At 40.8% G+C, this 24,076-nt stretch overlaps 1 protein-coding gene across 15 annotated transcripts in view; it reads right to left on the reverse strand.

Moving 5' to 3' along the window:
* The window catches only part of ATP2B2 (ATPase plasma membrane Ca2+ transporting 2), a 415,395-nt gene that overhangs the window by 63,716 nt on the left and 327,603 nt on the right, over positions 1 to 24,076 (reverse strand). For 13 of the 15 annotated variants that reach the window (XR_013183879.1, XM_077184650.1, XM_077184637.1 and 10 more), the window contains 4 exons: positions 23,661 to 23,702; positions 21,880 to 22,044; positions 19,588 to 19,802; positions 17,824 to 18,066 (listed from right to left, as the gene is read on the reverse strand). Coding sequence is in view for 14 of the 15 variants with exons in the window: in XM_077184650.1 (XP_077040765.1) it covers positions 17,824 to 18,066; positions 19,588 to 19,802; positions 21,880 to 22,044; positions 23,661 to 23,702 (665 nt within the window). In the remaining variant the exon portion in view is untranslated. The remainder of the gene's footprint in view (positions 1 to 17,823; positions 18,067 to 19,587; positions 19,803 to 21,879; positions 22,045 to 23,660; positions 23,703 to 24,076) is intronic. The other 2 variants (XM_077184646.1, XM_077184649.1) reach the window with 1 other exon arrangement.

Genomic DNA, 24,076 nt, shown 5'->3' on the forward strand with positions numbered 1-24,076 from the left:
ATCCAAAAACGACCTGGAAACGACGCCCAAACCAAGGGAACGTTTTGCACCACATCATTCTCCTGCTGCTGCTGCTCGAGCTGGGGACAAGTTTGGTCAGCTATAAATTGATATAAAAATGGTGCATTTCAGCATCTTGCCTGCAACTCCAGCAAGGCAGTGCTCCCCTGAGAGGGGCCAGCTGGAATTGTGCAATGGATCAGGGTGACATTTCCCAGCAGCAAGGCTGAGGGAGCAGTGCTGATGTGGCTCAGGGAAGATGGACTCGTGCTCCTTTCAGCTCACAGAACAGGGAATAAAAGGATAGAGCCCATGCATGCCCCCACCAGTGGCTCTGGAAGAAGGGGAAATCAGGCATGAAGAACAGGCTGAGAGGCTGGTGTGACAGTCCCCACTCCCCCTCTCTTTGAATCTCACCTATTTTTACATTCACAGAGTTGGGTTTTTTTAATAAAAACCCTTCAAGTTTAATAGCAAATAATTTAATTGTCCTTTTAATTTGAAGGATGTATCTGCCTTTGATTCACTTAAAAAAAAAAGGCAAAATACTTCCACAAACATGAAAATTGATAATTCTTCTCACTGATTTAAGATGGATATGTCAGGTTTGTATGCATTTTTTTTTAAATTAGAGAGTTGCTCGGGGCTGTGTCCAGTGGGATTCTGAATATCTGCAGAGAAGGAAACTCCCCAATTCTGTGAGCAACCTGTGCCAATGTTTGACCACCCTCACCACTAATTCAAACAAAAATTACTATTTCTTTCAGTTTCACAGCCAGATAAATAGAGGGATAGCTCTAGCAGAAGTAGTTAACAAAGCTAAATTTAACCACATTTATCGATGCAATTAATTTAATTTGGACCAGAGCAAGGTTTTCTGATTTCAAACTATAAATAAAACAACTGATAACTTTTAAAAATTAATAATATCTATTCATAAGGTCCTGCACATGTAATTCAACAATACCTATTCTAAGGAACCAAACACTGACAGAGATGTTACATTTATACATCACAGTTCAGCAGTGATTCCATAACATAAAGATATGAATTATTCCTCTCCATTTCCTAATCCTTTCTGGTTCTCTCATTTGAACTTTTTCCTTTTGTAATAAATTGTCTACATTTCAAGATAAATATAATTCAAACAGAAGGCTGGAAGTCTTTTAATTTAAAAACCAAAACTAATTATGAAAAATCTCTCCATTCCAAATGACAATAATTCGTGGCTGGGTTTCACCAGGGGTACATTAATGCACTACAGTGCAAAGAAGGAACTCTGCCTTGTTATGACACTACTGATCAATTCTTAGTTAGGACCAGGATCCTCCAGCCTTGCTGTTTCCAGATGAGATTCAACTGAATTTTACTGGCACAGATTTTTCTCTACATTTCCCTCAGAGGAAACTTGGCATACTTATTTCACTGTAAGACATTCATCTGTATTTAGGGATCTTCCTATTGTTATTGATCAAACCCATTCCTACACTCCCTTAAAATGTGCCATTTCATGACAATTTAGCTCTAAATTTGGAATATTCCCTATTCCCTTTCCAGTAAAAACCTGCACTCTTGTCCTTTTGTGCAGCCCCAGGGAACTGGCAATGCTTGGATTTATCCTGGCACCATCCCAGCTGTAAGTGCAACAAGAACTGTTGACAAGGAACCTATATAATCAAAGTAATTAGACACACCAATTGTTATTAACTTACTTTAATCAAAACCTAATTGACTTTAAATATAGCCTAAGTACAAGGATTCTCTTTGAGTTTTCTGTAAAGAAAGCCTCAGCACTTCTCCTGTCACCAATATCAGCAGAACTCAGACCACAGTGACAAAGGGACAATTTCTAAACCAAACTGGCAAAAAATTTAAAGCAGATGAAGAGATTTTATATATTTCTAATGAATTCTTCAGTACCTTTGGCAAACACTCCCCAAATTGTCATGAGCAACAACTAAGCTGAGCATTTTTCATTTCACAAGAGAAGTTGCACTCAATGGCAGGGCTGTAACTAATGGCACCCAAGAGCTGCTACCTTGGGTTAGATGTGTTAAACTCAGGTTTTACAGCCTGCTGGTCCTGGGCTGGCTCTGTGAGAGCTGCAGACAGAGCAAACAGGACAGGAACTGCCTGGGGTGGAGCTTTCATGTAGCAAAACTCCAGTTCCAAGGCAATGGCAATTGTCATTAACTTACTTTAATCAACTAATTGACTTTAAATATAGTCTTAGTAAAAGGTTTCTGTTTGAGTTTTCTGTAAAGAAACCCTCAGCACTTCTTCTGTCACCAATATCAGCAGAACTCAGACCACAGTGACAAAGGGACAATTTCTAAACCAAACTGGTGAAAATTAGGAGCAGATAAAGAGATTTCATACATTTCTAATGAATTCTTCAATACCTTTGGCAAACACTCCCCAAACTGTCACGAGCAACAACCAAGCTGAGCATTTTTCATTTCACAAGAGAAGTTGCACTCAATGGCAGGGCTGTAACTAATGGCACCCAAGAGCTGCTACCTCAGGTTAGATCTGGTAAACTCAGGTTTTACAGCCTGGTGGTCCTGGGCTGGCTCTGTGAGAGCTGCAGACAGAGCAAACAGGACAGGAACTGCCTGGGGTGGAGCTTTCATGTAGCAAAACTCCAGTTCCAAGGCAATGGCAATTGTCATTAACTTACTTTAATCAACAACTAATTGACTTTAAATATAGTCTTAGTAAAAGGATTCTCATTGAGTTTTCTGTAAAGAAACCCTCAGCACTTCTCCTGTCACCAATATCAGCAGAACTCAGACCACAGTGACAAAGGGACAATTTCTAAACCAAACTGGCAAAAAATTTAAAACAGATGAAGAGATTTTATAAATTTCTAATGAATTCTTCAATACCTTTGGCAAACACTCCCCAAACTGTCATGAGCAACAACCAAGCTGAGCATTTTTCATTTCACAAGAGAAGTTGCACTGAATGGCAGGGCTGTAACTAATGGCACCCAAGAGCTGCTACCTGGGTTAGATCTGTTAAACTCAGGTTTTACAGCCTGCTGGTCCTGGGTTGGCTCTGTGAGAGCTGCAGACAGAGCAAACAGGACAGGAACTGCCTGGGGTGGAGTTTTCATGTAGGAAAACTCCAGTTCCAAGGCAATGTAGCCAGTTCAAAAAGCATATTTCCAAATTAGACCCAACACTGGGATTTACATGGGGTTGGCCAACATTAAAAGCCTCAAAGCTACTGCCTTAGGGCTGAAACCTCACCTTTTAGGTTTAAGGAAAAGCAGAGATACATTTTCTCCAGTCTAATCAGCACCTGTACATCTGGAAAATGTCCTTGGAGCCACTCTACTACACACTTAAATCATTTATCAACAGATTTTCCCCTCACTTCTCAATCCTTTCTCCCACCAAGCCAATAGTAATATTCAATAATTCTGACCATGTGATCCTCAAATCTCATCACCTTTTGTTAACTATTTTACTCTTGTAATCAAAATTAAGCACATTTTTTAAAAACACCTCCACTGGTGGCCTGAGTTGCCTCTCATGCCTGGTTTTGTCTGGCAATCCTGCATGAATTTCAACCACAAAGTGTGAAACCCATCACCCATTCCATGGCATCTACATATACCCACTCTCATTGCTATTTGTATTGCCTCCTCTCCTATAGCTTCTTTTAGCTAATTAGGAGTGGAAAAACCAATCAACCAAACATCCCCTTGCACAAAAATCCACCAAAACCCAGTCCCACCATCTGAAAAATATGAACTGTGATAATAAGAATGATACTATACAAGAATTGAATCAAAAATCCACCAAAACTGAAAAGTCCCACCATCTGAAAAATATGAACTGTGATAATAAGAATGATACTATACAAGAATTTAATCAAAAATCCATCAAAACCCAGTCCCACCATCTGAAAAATATGAACTGTGATAATAATAATGATAATACACAAGAATTGAATCAAAAATCCACCAAAACCCAGTCCCACCATCTGAAAAATATGAACTGTGATAATAATAATGATAATACACAAGAATTGAATCAAAAATCCACCAAAACTGAAAAATCCCACCATCTGAAAAATTTGAACTGTGATAATAAGAATGATACTATACAAGAATTTAATCAAAAATCCATCAAAACCCAGTCCCACCATCTGAAAAATATGAACTGTGATAATAATCGTAACGTACAAGAATTTAATCATGCATTAAACAACAGAAAATGCCTGACCTTTACAGATGTGCATCAAAAACCTGAATTTCCATAAAAGAAAAAGAATTTACAGGAATCAAAAACCTGAATTTCCATAAAAGAAAGAGAATTGACACGTGGCTGATCTGTCCATCCAGTTTTCACATGCAGAAAACTTATCAATACTCTGGGGATTGTCTGTTTTTCTATTAAATAGAACCAGATGGGGAAATAAATTTCTAGAAAGACCAAAGCAAGGCAAAGATTAATCTTAATACTTGCTGCCTTTCTGGTGGCACCTCAGCCACAAACCATTTGTACAGTGGAAGGAGCTAAATTTAGTGAGTGCCAAGCAAATCTGGCCACATGGAAAAGGAAGTTTTCTCACTTGATTGAAGCTCCTGATTATAGCCCATCATAATTACAGATCTCTGTTAATAGTACTCATTTCCAGAGTAAGGAGAAGGCTCCTTCAAGCACCCATCTCCAAAGGAGTCTAAAACCACCAAGAGCAGAAATTTTCAGTGCTGATACAAAATGTGCTCCTCTTGAGCAGCACGTATCAGCTGCAACTATTTTTAAATTGGTTTGGGTCTGTTCCATTTGGGCTTTGGGAGGCAAATGGATGAGCTCGAGTGGATATAATCTGTCAGAGCCATGCTTAGCTAATATATTTCCTCAGAGGGATTTTTTTTTGCATGATTGGTGGGATAATGTTTGGGATGCATTGTAAATTCAGTGCTCTGGCCAGGCCCTCTCCTTGTCAGGACACCAGGAATGATGCCTTGGCCGGGCAGAGCAGCAGACGGAGGCTGCAGCCAATTTGTGCCTGATTATTCATTCAGGAGGAAACGGGACAGCAGTGATGGAGAGCTGGGAACATCCTGTCCTTCTTCAGAGAAAAAATTCTCCCAGAAAAATCTCATTTCTCACCTCTCCCAAATGCACAGCCCCTATCACAGCAGCACTGAGCACTGCCAGCCTTTGGAGTGAGGGGAAATGGAGAGGGATGGAATAAATGGAAAAGACAGAAAAATAAAAGTGGCATTAAAAAAAATAAAATCTGCAGTGGAGCTGTTTAACATGCTCAAGGCTTTCCTTGGTGCTATGGCAAATGAGCCACATCTTCTGCCCAACTCTCATCCAGAATTTCCCAAGGATAAGGTGTCCCAATGTCCCCACACGGACTCACCAGGAGCCAGGCACACTCTACTGCTCTGTTTGCACCTGCACAGGTAAGGCAGGCTCACAGATTTATTCCATTTACCCCATTCCATTTCCTCCATTTATTCCATTTCTTCCAATTATTCCACTTACCCCATTCCATTTCTTCCATTTCTTCCAATTATTCCACTTACCCCATTCCATTCCTTCAATTCATTAAGTCAGGTTCACAGATTTATTCAATTTATCCCGTTCCATTTATTTAAGGCAGGCTCACAGTGCTTATTCCATTTATCTTAATTTTTTACAGTTTCTAGAAGCTTCTTTTCCATGCAAGGTGTCTGCACAGCAGCTCTGCCATTTTTTTCAGTGATGCTAAGGGACTAGATGACTTTGACTAAGTTAAAATAATCCTTATAAAATTTGAAAACTTCCTGTTTCCTCTGCAAGGCTCCAGCTGGGAAAAGGATTTTGTGAGACACATGTCCTGCCTGCTCCCTGTCAGTCCCATAGCCCTGGGGATCTGGATCCATCACTGCCTTTGGGAAGCCAGAGCTCCTCATGGATCCCTGGGAACAATCCTCCAGGTTTCCACCCATCCTAGAACTTTTGCTGTCCTAAAAGCAGAAATGCCCAGGATTTTTGGACACCGTCCCACACTCACAAATAACCCAGACATAAAACTGGTTGTATCCCAAAGGAGGCAAGAGCTTCACACACAAGAAGAGAAAACTGCAAGCTTGACAGAAAAATGGGCTCTACCTGCAGGAGAAAGCAGGAACTGGAAATTGAAGCACTGATTTCATTTATCATACATTTAATACCAATTTTCTAAGTTATCTGTGACTCAAAAAGAATATTTTTGTTTACATTAAAAGCAAATGAATAGATCTTGTGAAGTGCAAGGTCAGTCACAAAGAACAGCAAAGAAAGTCAATTTAAAGTCTTCTTCAAGTCTGCAAATCACTCCTGCATTTATTGCCCTGAAATCAACACATTTCCTGTCAGACTTTATTCCTGATCCATTGTACTTCAGATCTTGTGCCATTTGCAGTTTTTGGTGATTGTTGACTGGTTTTTTCCCCCCCAGAGGAATAAACCACATTGGAGCTCTGAGAGTAAAGAAAAACCTACTAAAACTGCATTGTATATCAACTATATGTTTACACAATATAAATGTGAAAGGAAATTAATTTCCTATTTCATTACGAGGTGATTCACCCACCACATTGATTTCCAATCAGCCTCTTTGTGTAGCTCATAAAAGCACCACCATTTTCTGTGAAATTGGTATTAAATCATCCCATTGGAAGGCATGATCTCCCTGTTCCTATGACTGAGAGCACAAAGAAAATTCACATTAAACCAAAATGTGCCTGAAGTAATTGGTTTACACCAACTCGTGTGAAAACAAAAGCTCCCAGCAGGGAAATGGGCTCCCTGAGAATATTCCCTGAAAAGTGCCACCAGCACATCCATCAGCTCCAGGCTGGGATGGCTTCATCCTTTCCTTCCTTCCTGGGGAGGAAAAGGAGCCCAACACACTCCAATCATTCATTGTGCATCATTTTTTTTGGAAAAAAAGAAAAAAAGAAAAAAAAAAAAGGAATCCTAAAATGCTCAGCCAAGGAGCAATGTTTAGAAACCCTGATGAAAAGCCAGGGCAGCACCTTGCAGGAAACACTGATTTTTAAAGCCTGCACTTTTGGAGGTTATCCCCACAGGTGAATTTCCTCATGCCAGGACAGGATTTGTGCAGAAGAAGAACATCAGATAAATTACATAAAGGAGATTTCTAGGCAAGGCAATAGGAAAAACCTTTGTTGCATCATAGCAAGTTCAAAATCTAATTTATTCATTTGCATACCAGCAAGAAGAAAAAAACAAAAAAAAAACCCAAAAAAACAAAAGTATAAAATTATAATTTAATATCAAAGAGCTTCCAAGTGATTTTAGACTGCCTAAAAGCTTGCAGTGAATATTGATTCCAGCAGGAGCTGATGGAATCTGCCATGACCAAACTAAAGGCAAAGGAGGCCAGGATGAAGGAGCTGTTTGTTACCATGGGCTCTGTCACTTGAGGAAATGTGACAAAACAAAGGAGACAAAATCTTCTGCCCCAAATCCCCTTTTTTATCCCAAATGCCCTCTTCTGCTCCCAAATCCCCATCCTTGCTCCCAAATGCCCTCTTCTGCCCCAAATCCTCCTCTTCATCTCCCAGAACCCCCTCTTCTGCTCTCAAATCCCCATCCTCGCTCCCAAATGCCCTCTTCTGCTCCCAAAATCCCTTCTTCTGTTCCCAGATCCTCCTCTTCTTCCCCCAAATCCCCTCTTCTGCTCCCAAATCCCCAACCCTGCTCCCAAATCTCCCTCTTCTTCTCCCAGACCCCCCTCTTCTGCTCGCAAATCTCCCTCTTCTGCCCCAAATCCCCTCTTTATCTCCCAAATCCCCTCTTCTGCCCCAAATCTCCCTCTTCTGCCCCCAAATCCCCCATCCCTGCTCCCAAATCCCCTCTTCTGCTCTCAAATCCCTATCCCTGCTCCCAAATCCCCTCTTCTGCCCCAAATCTCCCTGTTCTGCCCCCAAATGCCTCCTTCTTCTCCCAAATCCCTCTTCTGCCTCAAATCCCCCATCCCTGCTCCCAAATCCCCTCTTCTGCCCCAAATCCTCCCGTTCTTCTCCCAAATCCCCCATCCCTGCTCCCAAATCCCCCTCTTCTGCCCCCAAATCCCCCTCTTCTGCCCCCAAATCCCCTCTTCTGCTCCCAAATCTCCCTCTTCTGCCCCAAATCCCCCATCCCTGCTCCCAAATCCCCCATCCCCGCTCCCAAATCCCCTGTTCCTCGGCAGCTGGCTCCACCCCAGCCCTCCCAACCCACAGAGAAAGGAGATTTTGTCCAAGCCCGGTGTTTTTGGCAGGGCCAGCCCCTCGTGCCTGCAGGAAGAGCAGGGTGGGGGTAAGGGGGTACAGGGGTAAGGGGGTACAGGGGTAAAGGGGTACAGGGGTAAAGGGGTAAGGGGGTAAAGGGGTACAGGGGTAAAGGGGTAAGGGGGTACAGGGGTAAAGGGGTAAAAGGGTAAAGGGTAAAGGGGTACAGGGGTAAAGGGGTACAGGGGTAGAGGGGTAAAGGGGTACAGGGGGTAAAGGGGTACAGGGGTACAGAGGTACAGGGGTAAAGGGGTACAGGGGTACAGGGGTAAAGGGGTAAAGGGGTACAGGGGTAAAGGGGTACAGGGGTAAAGGGGTACAGGGGTACAGGGGTAAAGGGGTAAAGGGGTACAGGGGTAAAGGGGTAAAGGGGTAAAGGGGTAAAGGGGTACAGGGGTACAGGGGGTAAAGGGGTACAGGGGTAAAGGGGTACAGGGGTAAAGGGGTAAAGGGGTACAGGGGTAAAGGGGTACAGGGGGTAAAGGGGTACAGGGGTAAAGGGGTACAGGGGTACAGGGGTACAGGGGTAAAGGGGCTGCCCAGCCCGGCCCCAGCCCAGCCTTGCCCAAACACAATTATTTCAATTATGGAGTCAGCTGCTAATTGAGGGAGAAAAGCTGGGTCTGTACCTCTCATTCTACACAACCCCAATGGCAAGTGATGTGTGGAGATCATCACTTCCTGCTAATTACCACCCCTAGAAGCACAGATAATTAACTGCATCATCTATTATCCCTACTAATTATTATTTACACAGTAAATAAGATGGACACTATAGGTTGGGTTTTTTTCCTTTTTTCCCTGCCTAATTTATCCTGAGAAAATGCTTACCAAGGGTTTTAGAAAAAGTTTTCAATATGTTGGGGGGATTTTTTTGGGTGGTGATTGTCTTGCTTATATTTAGAAATATTCTCTGGCCTGCATTGTCTGTTCCCATCCATAATTTATAACTGCTTACACAGTTGTGTAACGCTGGGAACAAAATAGAAAAAAATCAGATTAAGATATAAATTTACCTAAAATATGAATTGTTTTGCCTGGGAAATCCAACCTCTTACAAAATATATAGATTTTTAATGATCAGTTCAATCAGTGATTGAATCAGTGATTGAATATATATCTATCAGTGAATCAATATATAAATATTAATATTAAATAAAATCAATATTAAAAATCACTGATTTTTAATAATCAGTTCAATCAGTGATTGAATACATATCTATCAGTGAATCAATATATAGATTTTTAATAATCTGTTCAATCAGTGATTGAATATATATCTATCAGTGAATCAATATATAGATTTTTAATAATCAGTTCAATCAGTGATTGAATATATATCTATCAGTGAATCAATATATAGATTTTTAATAATCAGTTCAATCAGTTTTTGACAAAATCAAGCTAATTTTTCATTTTAAATGCCTCAAATGCACCATTTAGCTGGATTTACAGACAATATTTTTTAACCCTGTCACCTGAGCTCTTCAAAAAGAAAATGTTCACAAATTTCCAGTCCAAACTAATGTGCTGAAAGCAGCCAATAAACTGTTGTACTATTGTTGTATTTTGTATTTGTATTTATAATTGTTGTACAGCCAATTATTGTAGCACTATCTAGAAACTGTTTGATTCCTGGGATGCCTTTCCTGATCTAAACCCACCCTGAAAATCACGCAGGGTTTCACAGGCAGAAAAAGAAGCCCAACACAATCAAATATTTCATTGTACCAACATATTTTGCTTAAAAAATTAAAAAAAAAAATATTAAATGCTCAGAAGCAGCAAGAAGCAATATTTATAAATCCAGATGAAAACACTGTGGAGCATCTTGCAGGAAACAGTGATTTTTTAAATCGCTTAAATTTAAATGTAAGTTTTTAAAAGTGATTTTTAAAGAGCCATAAGTGAATCTGATTTTCCTCTGTGTTTCTCCTGGTATCCCATATTTAGTAATTTATTGTACCCCAAGGCTGCAGGATCCCAGCTGTAAAACCTGGAGCAGTTTCATGAGTCCCCCCAAACTCCCTTGGTCTCTCTCAGGCAGGGTTGATCCTCAATGAGGATCCCTGAGTTTCCCCACCAGTTCCTCCCAGGGCATTTTCCTGAGCCGTTTTCTGCATGGCTTTAATGACACAAGGAGAGGATTTTAGGAGCCCCAATATATTCCACAGTGCAGGAAGGTGATTCCAGCCTTTTTCTCCTCCCTCACCCAAAACCAGCAGCACCAATGTGCTGCTCCAATGTCATTACACGGGCTAAGATGAAAAAAATGAATTTTTCTTGCTGTTTACTGACTTCCTGTATTATTATGTGAGCATAAAACCTTGGACAGGCCTCTCCTTCCCTAAAACACCTGTCAAAGAGCACTTCTCCTCCCCACCAGCCTTAAAACACAAATCAGGAAATCCTGACAGTGTCTGAAGGGAGAATTTGCTTTTGAGCATTGCCTGAGGAAAGGAAGCAGAGAGAAACAAACATTCTGCAGGATGGTCACTGCTGAACTGGCACCAAAACTCCCTCAAGCCCTTCTCTACCAACAGCAGCACTGCAAAGCTCCCTGGGGACAGAGCCTGCATTTGTGGGGCACACGTGGGACAGAAAACCAGGGAAAAGCACCTGGAAATAGAGGAGCACAATGTGGAGAATCCTGCAAACTCTTCTGCTGCCAATTCAGAATTTTTCTTTTCTTTTCCTTTCCTTTCCTTCCTTTTCCCTTTCCCTTTCCTTTCCTTTCTCCTTTCCTTTCCTTTCCTTTCCTTTCCTTTCCTTTCCTTTCCTGAAATTTCCTTTCCTTTCCTGAAATTTCCTTTCCTGAAATTTCCTTTCCTTTTCTGAAATTTCCTTTCCTTTCCTTGAAATTTCCTTTCCTTTCCTTGAAATTTCCTTTCCTTGAAATTTCCTTTCCCCCTTTTCTTTTTCCTTTTCTTTTCCTTCCCTTCTGTTCCCACTTCCCTTCCTTTTTTCCTTCCCTTTTTCCTTCCCCTTTCTCCTTTCCTTTTCCCTTCCCTCCCCTTTTTCCTCCCCTTTTTCCCCACCAGTTTTCCCTTTTCCCTCTCTGTGTACCCTGGTTTTGGGGTTTTCACTCCTTTTCCCATCATCTGTTCTGCTCCCCAGGCTGGGCTGGCCACTAAACCCCTGCTAAACAAATGATTGATCTTTCCCAAACACTTCCAATAACAGCTGGAACTGCCCCTTGTGCCTTGATATCAGTGGCAGAAGGAAAAAACAGCACTTAGGCCATGCCAGAGACTCTGTTGTCATTTAAATGATCATAAATGAAAGCTTTCCTTAATCTATCCTTACTAATTTATTTTTTTACCACTTTTGTGGCCATTTCTGTCCTCATATTTTTAAGGATTTATTTGGATTTCTTTTTTAAAGTTCTTTTAAATTTATTTTTAATATTTATTTTATTTTAAGTATTTCTCATTTTTAGCAGCAATGGGGGAACCGAGCTGGGTGAAATAAGAGAAGGCTTGAACCTTCATGTGCAACAAAAATAAATGGGAAAATCATCTTTAGCACAAGCCACAAAGGGCTTGAGAATAGGTTTTAAGCAAACCCTACCTGTGAGTAAAAATATCTTTGCAATTCCATATTCCAAAATAACTCAAAAAGGCAGTTTGGAGGTCAAAAGCTGTTTTCTTATGGTTCTCCTTGGAATAAAAAGGGAATTCCAGTGACACAGAACAGCAATTTCATTTAGCAGAGAGCCCCAGGCAGACAGCTCTGCTGCTGTAGCCTCAGGCCACAGAAATCCCCTGATTTTCTCTTGAGAGGTCTGGCCTGATCTGATCTGTGGGGGCTTGAGCTTTTTTAAAAATGAAATTTAAAAAACCATTCCTAAACACTCAGGGTTCTCCATCTTCCTTTCTATTTGCAAAGCAAAACTGCAAATAAATAAAGTGACACTTTAAAATATATATATATAGAAATAAAGGTAACGAGATAAAGTCTATTCTCTGTCAGATAAGCCACAAGCAACCACTGTTTAAAAAGTGACATCTCAATTCTCCTTCCCATCACAAAAAACTTTATACATTAATGTGGGGAAATCTATGGAAAAATCCATAAATGTACCTGCCTCACCTCAAGTTTGAAAATTATTTGGTAGGAAACTTCCAAATATCCATATCCCCAAAAAAAGTTTAAAGTTGGGGTGTTTTTTTTAGACCTCACTATATTGAGATTGTTGGAATTCTGAAAGGTAAAAGGAAATGCCAGGAATTTTCTATTTGCTAAATAATATAGATATATGTTATATATATATATATATATATATATATATATATATGTAATACATATATATATGTAATACATATATATATGTAATACATATATATGTATTACATATTATCTATACATATATATATAATATGTAATACATATATATGTAATTATTGAGACAACTTTCTTATCTGATTAAAAATTTTTTTAAAATTCAAGATTATTCAAGTATTTGAGGAATAAAATTCAGTCTTCGAATTAAAAAAAAAATAAATAATCTTTCTAAAGTCAAGATTATTCAAGTATTTGATGTATAAAATTCAGTCTTTGAATAAAAAAAGAAATAAGTCTCAAAGAAAGAAGCATATTTTGTACTTTGCACACCTTCTCAAAGGCTGTTCCTGACAGGAACATTGTGTCTCCCAACAATCACAGAGCTGTTCTAGCTTGGCATGCAAATATATTCTCCCAAATAAAAAGAACTTTCACCTGGCCACCACATCCATGTTCCAAATACCAGCAACACATTTGCATCAATCCTCACAAAGCAGCAAGATTGTGCTAAAATCTAATTTTTTTCTCCTTTCAGCATTTCACCTTTGTAGAATGTCATTGCTTCTTGTGGCTTCTATATATTCTGGGTGTCTGATATATCATCACCTATCCACTCTGCCTTTCAGCTGCAATAAAATTGTTTGTACTCTTTGTGGTTTATTTCATTTTCCCCTTTAGGTTTTATCCAACAACAGCTCACATTCATAACTTGAGGAGTATTTACTAACATATACACCAGCATATTTTGATTTTATTTCCTCTGGGAAAAGGGATGAAGATGGGAGGGAGTGAATGTTTTGCACTTTCCTGTGATGTCTCTTCCTTTGGTTCAAGGTTTGCCACCACACCCTGCCCCACTCTGTGCAAATGCACCAAACCACAGCCAGAACAGCACTAAAAATGCAGATAATTCACCCAGCAGAGGCAAAAGGAGCCTTTTATCCCTCACAGCCATCAAGCAGCAAATGAAAAGTCAGTGTTAGATCCTCACAGTAACAGCTCCAGCTGGGACTTTTCCACTGGTGCTGAAAATCCCTCAGCTAAACCCAAATTGTGGTGTCTTCTTAATCAGGCACATCACACCCAGCCAGGAAATTAAAAGCAGAAATTCCTCTCTAATTAAAACTGGAATTATGAAAGCGAGAGCTGCACAGGAAAGTTGAAATCAGTGGTTTTGGTTCATCACTGCTCCTTGGCATCCAAGATCAATGGGCTCCTGCTCCAAGTGCAATCAAAGGATTCCCAAAATGCAAATTTTGCTCTCGGAGCCTTTGCAGTCCCCACCACAGCTCACAGGCAGAAATGCACAAAACCTGATTTTATTTCCATGTGGAAACAGGAATATTGAACACCAAGGTTTGCTGGAGAACAGCTTCACACAAACATTCTGTAGGATGGTCACTGCTGAATTGCCACCAAAATTCCCTCAAGCCCTTCCCTACCAACACCAGCACTGCAAAGCTCCCTGGGGACAGAGCTTGCATTTGTGGGGCACACATGGGACAGAAAAACAGAGAAAAGCACCTGGAAATAGAGGGGCACAACGTGGAGAATCCTGAAAACTCTTCTGCTGCCAATTCACAATTTCCTATTTCCTTTTTCCTTTCCTTTCAATTTCCTTTCCTTTCAATTTCCTTTCCTTTCCTTTCCCCTTTCCTTTCCTTTCCCCTTTCCTTTCCTTTCCTTTCCCCTTTCCTTTCCTTTCCTTTCCCCTTTCCTTTCCTTTCCCCTTTCCTTTCCTTTCCCCTTTCCTTTCCTTTCCTTTCCTTTCCTTTCCTTTCCTTTCCTTTCCTGAAATTTCCTTTCCTGAAATTTCCTTTCCTTTCCTTTCCTTTCCCCTTTCCTTTCCTGAAATTTCCTGAAATTTCCTTTCCTGAAATTCCCTTTCCTGAAATTTCATTTCCTTTCCTGAAATTCCCTTTCCTGAAATTTCCTTTCCTTTCCTGAAATTTCCTTTCCCACAAACAGCAGAAAAAGTTGCTCTGTAGCTAAAGGGATGCAAAATCAGCTCACCCAGCAACTTAATCTTGGAAAGCAGTAAAAAGAGCTATATTTAATGATGCTATTGTTCAGTTGGAATAAATTGTGTTTAATTTCTCAGGGAAATTCAAATCTTTTATGCCAAGCACTGATATTATTCCCTTTTTATATTTTTATCAATGGTTCAGTTGCCCCTTAATCAAAAGACAATGCAAGAGGGAATATTTCTCATTCAGCAGAGCATCTTGACTAATTTTATGGTCCCATATGTGATCCTTGTGAACAGAAGTTCACACAAAGAGCAATTTGCAGCACACATGTAGCTGGAGAGCTAAAAATAGAATATGCAAAACTCACTCTTGGCGACAGAACCCTTCCAATGCCCTTTGGGTTTCAGCTGAAATTCACAATTTGATTAAACATGCTGCAAGAACGAGTGCACGAGCGTGCATTCTGAATTAGCAGGAAGGACAAGAATTCTGCCTATTTATCCTGGAAACAACTCCCTCAGGTGCTTTTTACTGGATTTATTTGGGATGCAAAATGGGCTATGGAACAATATCTTGTATCTTAAAGGTCAGCTTGTTATAAACTGTGAATAAAATGAAATCCCCTGAGATTGGGGCTGTGGTTCTCGTGGAGTCCATATTGCAAAGCTTTAGCTCATAAGATCTAAAAGATCTCCATTAATTTGAAACAGAAAAGTTCAAGCAGTCACTGATCTGCATCCAGAGGATTTCACCCCTTTATCAGTTTAGAATCAGTCTCTGTGCAAAGCTAAAAAAGCACTGAAATTATGAAATATTGACTCTTTTTAATAGGCACACAGAACTAATTCCAACAAGGAGCAAAGAAGACAACCCAGAGAAAAAAACAATTATATTGAGACAGTTTTAGAGCTAGTATTGACCAGAAATATTTCAGTAAACCACAAGAAAAAGGCAGATTATTAAACCTAATATTGCAGATGTGGAAGGTCTGATGATTTCCATTTACTCTGGGATTCAGAGGGGTGAACTGGTGTGGAAGCTGAGCAGAAACACTTTGGTGCTGGCTTTGATCTCAGAATGAACAGCAAAATATGAAACTCTGTAGAAACCTCTGCCAGTCACACCTGACTGAGAAACCAACCCCTGCCTGCCCTGCTGCTCCCTGGGAAGGAGGAAAATTCTGCTGACACTGGGAATGTTCTCCCAAAGCCTTCCCAAAGTCAAACCCCCTGCCTGGGCCTGATCCTGGCTCCTCAGGGTGTTCCATTCCCTTTCTCCAGAAGGAAGCCCCTGAGCTGACTGAGGCTGTCACAACATTTAAATAACCAAGGTGTATTTTCCTCTCCCCAGCAATCAAATATTACATTGATTTGTGAGAGCAGGAATTACCCAGTAAAAGGAAACTGTTCTTGCTGGTTTGGAAATGCACAAGTGAAATTTAAGGAGCTGCTGCCATAAAATATCCACTCTGAGTTATCACAGAGGATTTGTTTTCTCTGACTGCATTTTAAAAGACCACTTTTAAAACAAACATCAAGTACATGCCTGACTTTATTTGGCAGCTCAGCACAGACCTATAAAAAGGACAATACACGTATTCATAAACTAGAAAGAAATAAAATCTATTTGTTCAGCAACGTTAACATTCAGCTTGACCTTTCAAAGAACAAATCTATTGGAATTGCAAAAATTTTCAGTCTCTTAATTAGCTCTGTACAAAAGAATCCAATGCCACAAGCAAACAGGATATTTTCCATTCTGGCCTCCTGTACAGAGTGAATAAAATACTTTAGGATGCAACTCACCTGACACCAGAATGAATAAAGGTCATGGACCTCACTGATTTAACCAATCCAATTTGTGCTTTCTGAGCATAAATTGAAATTTCTTAGACACACAAAAATCATTTTGCACGTATGGAGACTCAGTGAAAACCAGATGTGTGACCAACACATTTGTGTTCCCAAATTTATCTGCACCAAAACTGGGCTACCCCAATCTAATGACAGCAGGAGTTTTTTAAATGTCTCATGGTCTTGCACTCTTAAATAAATCCCTGCCCTTGAAACAAACAATAAGATATACAGTTTTTAAAGCACTTGTTCTTATTTTGAGGACCTCAACAGTACTTAATGCTTCAAAATCAACAAGATATTAAAGAATTAACACTTCTCAAAAAAAAAAAAAATTACACCTCCTTCTGCTGATGCCTCAGGTTTTTAGCTTTTATATTTTTCAGATTCTGTGCTGCTTTTGTTTTTGGGTCTGGGTTAGAATCCTAGATGCTGAAAATTTTAAACTTTCTGTGCTGAAAGGCACAGACTAGCAAGAGAACACTACATTTAACCTGAAGCTGTAGAAAAGACTTCCAAAATTAAATAATAGCACTAAGATTACAAGTATGTAGTTACTTAAAAGTGTGTAATATCACAAAGTAGCAAACTTAGAGTTTTAGAATATAAAAATAAATATGAAGCAAGATAGAAGTTTTAGAGCAGAAGTTGTTCTTCACCTTCTTCCTTTTTCTTCATGAGTTTAAGTAGTATTTTATAATTAAACAGAAAAGTCTGCATTGCAAGCTTCAAAAGATCAGTTATTAAGTTAAAAAAGAAAATAATCTAAGTGTCATTTCTTAATTAGATAGTTTAGTCTTAAAAGACCTTGTAACAAAATATTGTAAGTAATTAGTAAGGCATTTTGTGCCTTACTAATAAAAAGCTACCAAACTCATCGTTGTAAGACTGTTTCACTGATAAATAATGAACACCTATGTCCAAACATAAAATACTGTGCCTTCAATCCCAACCTTAATAAAAGTAGAAAATACAAACAAATAATCCACAGGTCTGGGCTTTATATAAGAAAATAGTAAGTAGGAAGACAAAACAACTCCTTCTCTAGCTGGGGACCAAGGACAAATGATCCAAATCTCAGCCCAAGAGCACAAACAACGTTGGCTGAAGAGAGAAAAACAAGAAGGATGGGATTCATAACCTAAAGCTGGAATGGGACAATGAACTGCAAGATGCAAATGGAGCAGAACTGATCCAAGGGAGGACCCCGTGCCTGGTTGTGCATTTTGGGGCCATTTTGGTTCATTTTGGGTGCAGCCCTGGCTGGGCTCTGGTGCTGCCCAAGGTGGGTCCATTGAGGTGGTCATTTTAATAAATCCCTGCTTTATTTTTTAGCTCTGCCCAGCCTCTGTTCCAGGTCAGCCCTCACAAGGCAGCGCTGCTAGGCCTCACTGAACCGCCCCAAAAAAACCCAACACCTACTCACCAGAATTTTGGTAGTGTAAGCACTGTTGATAGCAATTGCATTGACCAGGAGCTCCATGGTTTTGGCAGGGATGGAGTCGGGGTCGGGGATCTCCTTGTAGTGGACGTCGCCCACGTAGGCCTGCACCACGGTCATGCGGTTGGTGGTCAGCGTGCCCGTCTTGTCCGAGCAGATGGCCGTGGCGTTGCCCATGGTCTCGCAGGCGTCCAGGTGCCGCACCAGGTTGTTGTCCCTCATCATTTTCTGAGGGGAAAACCCACCAAAAGCCAAGTAAGGAACCCTTCGGTGTCGGCCTTGACAGGATTTTAGTCATACAAAGCAATGCAGCCCACAGTTGGTCTTGCTGGTGAGAACATTTCCTAAAGCAGAGCTTTGGAGGGGGCCAATAACCCCAAATCCCAGTTACAGACAGCAAAGCTGTACCTACCCCTGGGGTAATTTTGCATTTGATAACTTTTAAAAGAGTTGCATCGTTTTCCTGCAGAAGGTTTGCGTTTTAAGGAATAGCTGGAACAGGTCGTTATCCCTCATCATTTTCTGAGGGGAAAACCCACCAAAACCCAAGTAAGAAACCCTTCAATGTCGACTTTGACAGGTCTTTAGTCTCAAAAAGGAAATCAGCCCATGGTTAGTCCTGCTGGTGAGAATTTGAAGTTTCCTAAAGCAGAGCATTGGTGAGGGCCAATAACCCCAAATCCCATTTACAGACAACCAAGCTGTGCCTATCCCTGAGATAATTTTGCCTTTGATAAACTTTTAAAAGAGTTGCACCATTTTCCTGCAGTAGGTTTGCATTTTAAGGAATAGCTGGAACAGCAAAGATGAGCCAAAGGAGCCAGAGACAACAGCATTTTTTAAACATTATTGTTATAGCGAACATTTGGGATTTTTTCTTAACACTGCTTGGAATGCCAGGATGCTATCTGGCAGCACACAGAGGGACCACACGTTTTGGGGGAAAAGCAAAAGAGAAAGGGTGTCAAAGGAAGGACCTAGGAGAATGAGAAAACATTTTCAAAGCAGCTACACTCTTCATTAGCAAAACCCCATCCTTGAGACTTGCTCCTTTTTTTAATAATTGTGATATTTGGCTACATAGAAGCCAAGAGATTCCTTCCTAAACTTCCTAAGTTAATTTGTTTACATGCTAAATGGAAATCAACTTTACACCATCTTCATCTAAGATTCCCAGAACGTTTAAATCATCTAATTAAATTGCTCAAGTAATCCTGAAGTCCAGGATGTTAATCCTCTTTAATTTCCTAATAGAACCATTTACATTGACTTCAAAGAACTGCAACTGCATTTAAGAAAAGTACATGAAAGCTTCAGTGAAACTCTTAATTTCTTTGAGAAGCTCCAATTTCTCTGAGAAGTGTTCCTGAAGACTTCAAACCCTTGTCAAAACTTTGTATAGCTGCACAAGAAAATTTGAATACAAAATTATTCTATATCAAAAGACTGGACTATTTTCAGAGTACATTCTGCTCAATAAATTCCTGGTTCCTTGCAAATTAAGTAGGTATTTCTACTGCTTGATATTCCTGCACTGTGCAGTTTTAAGGAGTTGTGCTGGAAGATGTATTTGCATTTTTGTTAGAAATACTTTCAATATAAGTGTTCTTTAAAGCAATTTCATGAACATTTTGAGCACATCATTTTCAGACCATTTTTCATCCCATCTGATAAAACCCGAGGACCAACTCAGTGGTGAGCCCAAGCAAACAGCACTTTTCTCCCTGGATTATTTTGAATGTCTCTTACCTTTACAGAATAAGCCAGAGAAATAGTGACAGCAAGTGGGAGTCCCTCAGGAACAGCAACCACGAGCACAGTAACACCAATAATGAAGAATTTAACAAAATACTGAACGTAGACAGGAGTGCACTCAGGCAACCACTGCTTCTTGTTGACCACAAAGGTGTCAATGGCAAAATACAGTACCAAGATGATGACAGTGATGGCAGACATCACCAGACCTGGGAGGAGAAATCACCAGTTACCATAAACCCAAACAGCTCTGAGAACACAAGCAATTAGAAATGGGGATTTGATAGGAAATTCTTTCTTTCTTTCTTTGTGACATTTTTCAGCAGTACCAATAACAATGATAAACTGTACAATGAAGAAAAAATATTGCCATAATATATTTACAGCGCACAAGGAATTCTAGGGAATTCATTTTTAAGCACTTACTGCTGCCTTTACAACTTCCCAGGCAGTGCAGGAGCTCTGCTGTCACTGAAGCTAAGCTTATTCAATTTAGCACATTACTTTGCCTGGTACAACATTTATCTGTCCTTTTAACCCCCACCTTTTACAAATTACCTGTCTATCCATATTTAAACACCTTTTTTCTAAGTAAGTATATCTTGAGAGGCTTGAGCAAAGGAGCCTCCCATGTTGCTGTATAAATTTTTTTTCTACAACAAGCCCTACATATGGGTCTGGGTGAATATAAGGAGGCAATAATGCAGAATTAGCCACAGGACAGTTTTTCACTGGGTTTCTTTAAAATGTAACTAATCCTGGTGTTTCCAAGGTGTCCCTTTTCAAGGGAACATCTGCAGAGTGTGTATTTTCATAAGCAGAGGTTCCAAAGAGACAGAGCCACCAATAAATATTTCACAGAATTGACAAAATGTCCCAAGCATTCTCTCCACTCTCCCAATGGCACAGACTGCTGGGATAGCACTCCCTGGGTTTGAGTATACAAATAAAATTTCCACTATAGCCTCAGCTTTGCCTTGCTCTGACAGCCCTGTTTGGCTGTTTGTGTGAAGGAATTAAGCCTGCATTTTGGAATAAATTAATTTCTCCCTAATAAGATCAGAGAGGAGAAGGAGAATGCTGTGAATTTCATGTCTTGACTGCAGTTTTTAAAAAATTGGTAAAGCTGAAGGGTGCTAAGGTTGACAGGAAACAGATGAGTCAGGAAGATCACTCTGTGCCAGAGGATAAAGGAAAATCTATTAAAATATCGCACAGGCAAATACTCCTGACAACACAAGACATCCCCATAGGCTGCTCAACACCAAAGAAAAACCAAATGAGGCAATGATAATTAATTTAATTCCTGTTCCTTGCCACATTCTGGTCAGAAATCCCTACACAGTTACTTCAAGAGTGATGTTCACGTGCCAGAGCAGAAGTCAAGGCAGAGCAAAAAGGTTTAATCCAAGGAATTAATCATCAGGGGAAACAAAGGAGAGGAGTTGGAGGCATATGAACTGGGGCAAGGCATGAAATTGGATACCAGGGATGATAATCCTGGATTTGGGCATACTCTGGTCAGGCAAAGGGAATTGGCATTGTGGGGTTATGTGATCAGCTCCTGTGATGAGCTCACAGAGGGATGAGAAGGGGAAAATCCAAACTGGGGGAGAAGGCTGAGGGAGATGGAGCAGAAGTAAAGGGATCTTGGAGGGCCTCCACCAAGGAGCTGAGATCAAAATCCCTTTTAGAAGATCAAAATCTCTTTATTACCATGAGAAAAGGAAATCTAAGGAACTTTAGGCCCTTCTGGAAGGTTTCCACTCTCTGCCCACATGTTGGAGAAGTGCTGCTTCCAACCCAGGGGCCAGACGGTTCTGGGTACAGGAGCCCAGAGATGTGTCATGCTTGGGGAGAAGGCAGCAATGTGGATATTTGGGGGGAACAGAATGACTTCAGAATCCATGAGAGGGAAATATTGTGTGAGTGATATTTTGAGATGGTATTAGAGATTCTGAAACTGTGCACTCTCAAGTTCTGAGGGGAGAGGAAATTAAATACGTAATTACTGCACTTGGGAATATTAACTCTGAGAAAAGCTGCATTTCATTTTGATTCAAATATTCATTACAATCCAAGTTGCCCAAAGCTCCTTGACAGTCAAAGCTGATTTTTAGGAGAATAAAAGATCTTCAGCACCACATACTCTCCTTAGAACAGCTTTGTGATGACCCATTTCCAAATCTTGCAGTAAAAAAGAGGGCCTGTCTCTTTTCAGAACCATTTGCTTTGCAACTCTTTGCCTCCTGGGACCCAGAGGGGTTTTTTGCCACCCAGCCATACCTGCTTTGCCAATCTGCACTGCCAGCTTGGTCAGCTTGCCCTGCAGGACGGATTTTTCTTTCTTGTGCATGTTGGATTTCTTCTTGTCCTTGTCGTCTCCCTCTCCCCCTTCCGCGCTCTTCAGCGGCTGCATCTCCATGGCAGCAGCCCCGTCCTGCTGCTTGGCTGATAATGCAGAACAAAACTGTTACTCCAGAGCTTCAGCCCTTCCTTCCCTCTGTGCTCATCCTCTCTGAACCCAGCCAGCATCACAGGGGCTGCCTGGGACAATCTGTGCCAGGGACACCCTTGGCTGCCTGGAGAGGCAGCGGGGCCCTGCAGGACACAGCTGTGCCAGCACATCCCTCAGGACACCTGGGGGTTTGGGCTGGAAAGCACTGATTGGGTTTAACCCTCATCTTTACCCCCACCCATGATGCTCTGGGCCATACACATGTATGTCACTGAATGTCTTGCAGGTGACTTGGCAGGTGACAGCACCAGCGCTGCAGCATCCCCTGCAATGGCAGAGCTCGGGTGCTTTGACAGACCCACATTCCTCTGGAGTCTGGGATGCCTCTTAGAATGCAAGGCACGTTTCCAAGGCAAATATTTTGAAGGCAATGTGGTTGCACAGGTGGCCTGTGTGTCACCTCTCTGGGCTGCAGGGGCACCTCAGTGAGCAGGGGACCACCCTCTGCCATCCACCACTTCAGAAAATCCCTCAGTTATAAAGTTTCCTCAGCATTCTGGGATCAAGGTGCTCAGCCTGCGGGTCTGATGGTGTTGGCATCACCATTCCCCCACAAAACCCACACGCAGTTTCAGGGCTGATCCCTCCTTTCCTGACAGAATGCCAGCAGAAGGAAACTTTATTTTTACTGTTTCTGAAAAGCAATGACATTGCAGTGGATATATGTGCATGTGTCTGAGCACAATAAATAAAATAGGATGAGATGAAACAGCTTTGCTTTCGTGAAGAGATTGTACAAGACCGTGCTTGTTTGACCTGGAAATCTAATTTATCTACCTAGCCTGAATGCTTATTATTTAATAGCATTTTATTTGGTACTTTTGTACCATGAACCACTGAGTTCCTCTATCCAGTTTCTGAGCCATCACCTTTGCAATGTTCAATATGATCTGAGAAGAGAAAATTGTCATTTAATTTGGTATAACCCAAAGAGCTCTTGATAGCTGTGTCTTATAATAAAAAGGGAACCATAACTTTGCTTCAGAGAAAGCAAAATATTGATTCCAATTTCTTCCTGACATTGTATATTAAATAAGAAACACCTAGGACTCTCAATCTTCCTGTTGTTTATCCTTACAAAAGGCTTTTGCACTGCTAGATAACACCTGGGCTTTAAGGTTTCCTTTTTTTATTGCTTTGCCTTTCCCCTACAAATGAAGAGATGTCCAGACAATGCCATCAGACACCAGAGATGATGAGACATAAAAAAACTGGGCTGGAAAACTAACAAACAAATCACTAACAAACACACAGGATACACAACTTGCACAGGAACAATTAATTCAAATGAGCTTTGTGAGATGAAAGCAACATCTATAAATGGTCCCTTTAAAAGGCTCCTCTCCTAAACCTCTGCAGCTTGTGGGAATTACAATCTCTTGGGCTGGGGTTGGCTGTTTGGGGATTTTTTTTTGGACATTCTGCATGAACAATTAGGGCCAGTTTCACACACAGGCACAGACCACAGGTTCTCACTGTACTTTGGGACAGGGTTGAACTACATGCTAACAATACAATCCACAACCTCCTGAAGAGCAAAGAAGATTACCTTTGTTCTGGTTGTTCTCCATATTCCCATCCTGCATCTTGCCTAAATGATGAAAAATTCCAACAGACAACAGACAGTAAACAACCTTCAGCCGAGACAGAACACGAAAATGGGGATTTATAAAAATGGGAGACAAAAGCCATGAGCACACCACGGGCACCTGGGCACCCTCACACCTGCACTCACAGAGGGGCCAAGGAATTCCAGCCAAGCTCAGGGCTGGAACACCTTAAATGCTGAATATCAGCATGTATTTTTGAGGAGTCTGCACAAATTCAGAGGGGGAAACTAATAAAGTAGATCTGGTGGGAAAATGGATTGGAATAATATTCCTGAGCTGATGTTTCAGAGGGCTGGGACTTAAAAATTCTGGCACACAACAGTATAGAGTATGGCTTTCTTAACGTATTCCAGAA

Source organism: Agelaius phoeniceus, chromosome 11 (genome assembly GCF_051311805.1).
Source record: "Agelaius phoeniceus isolate bAgePho1 chromosome 11, bAgePho1.hap1, whole genome shotgun sequence".
NCBI classification, from domain to species: Eukaryota; Metazoa; Chordata; class Aves; order Passeriformes; family Icteridae; genus Agelaius; species Agelaius phoeniceus.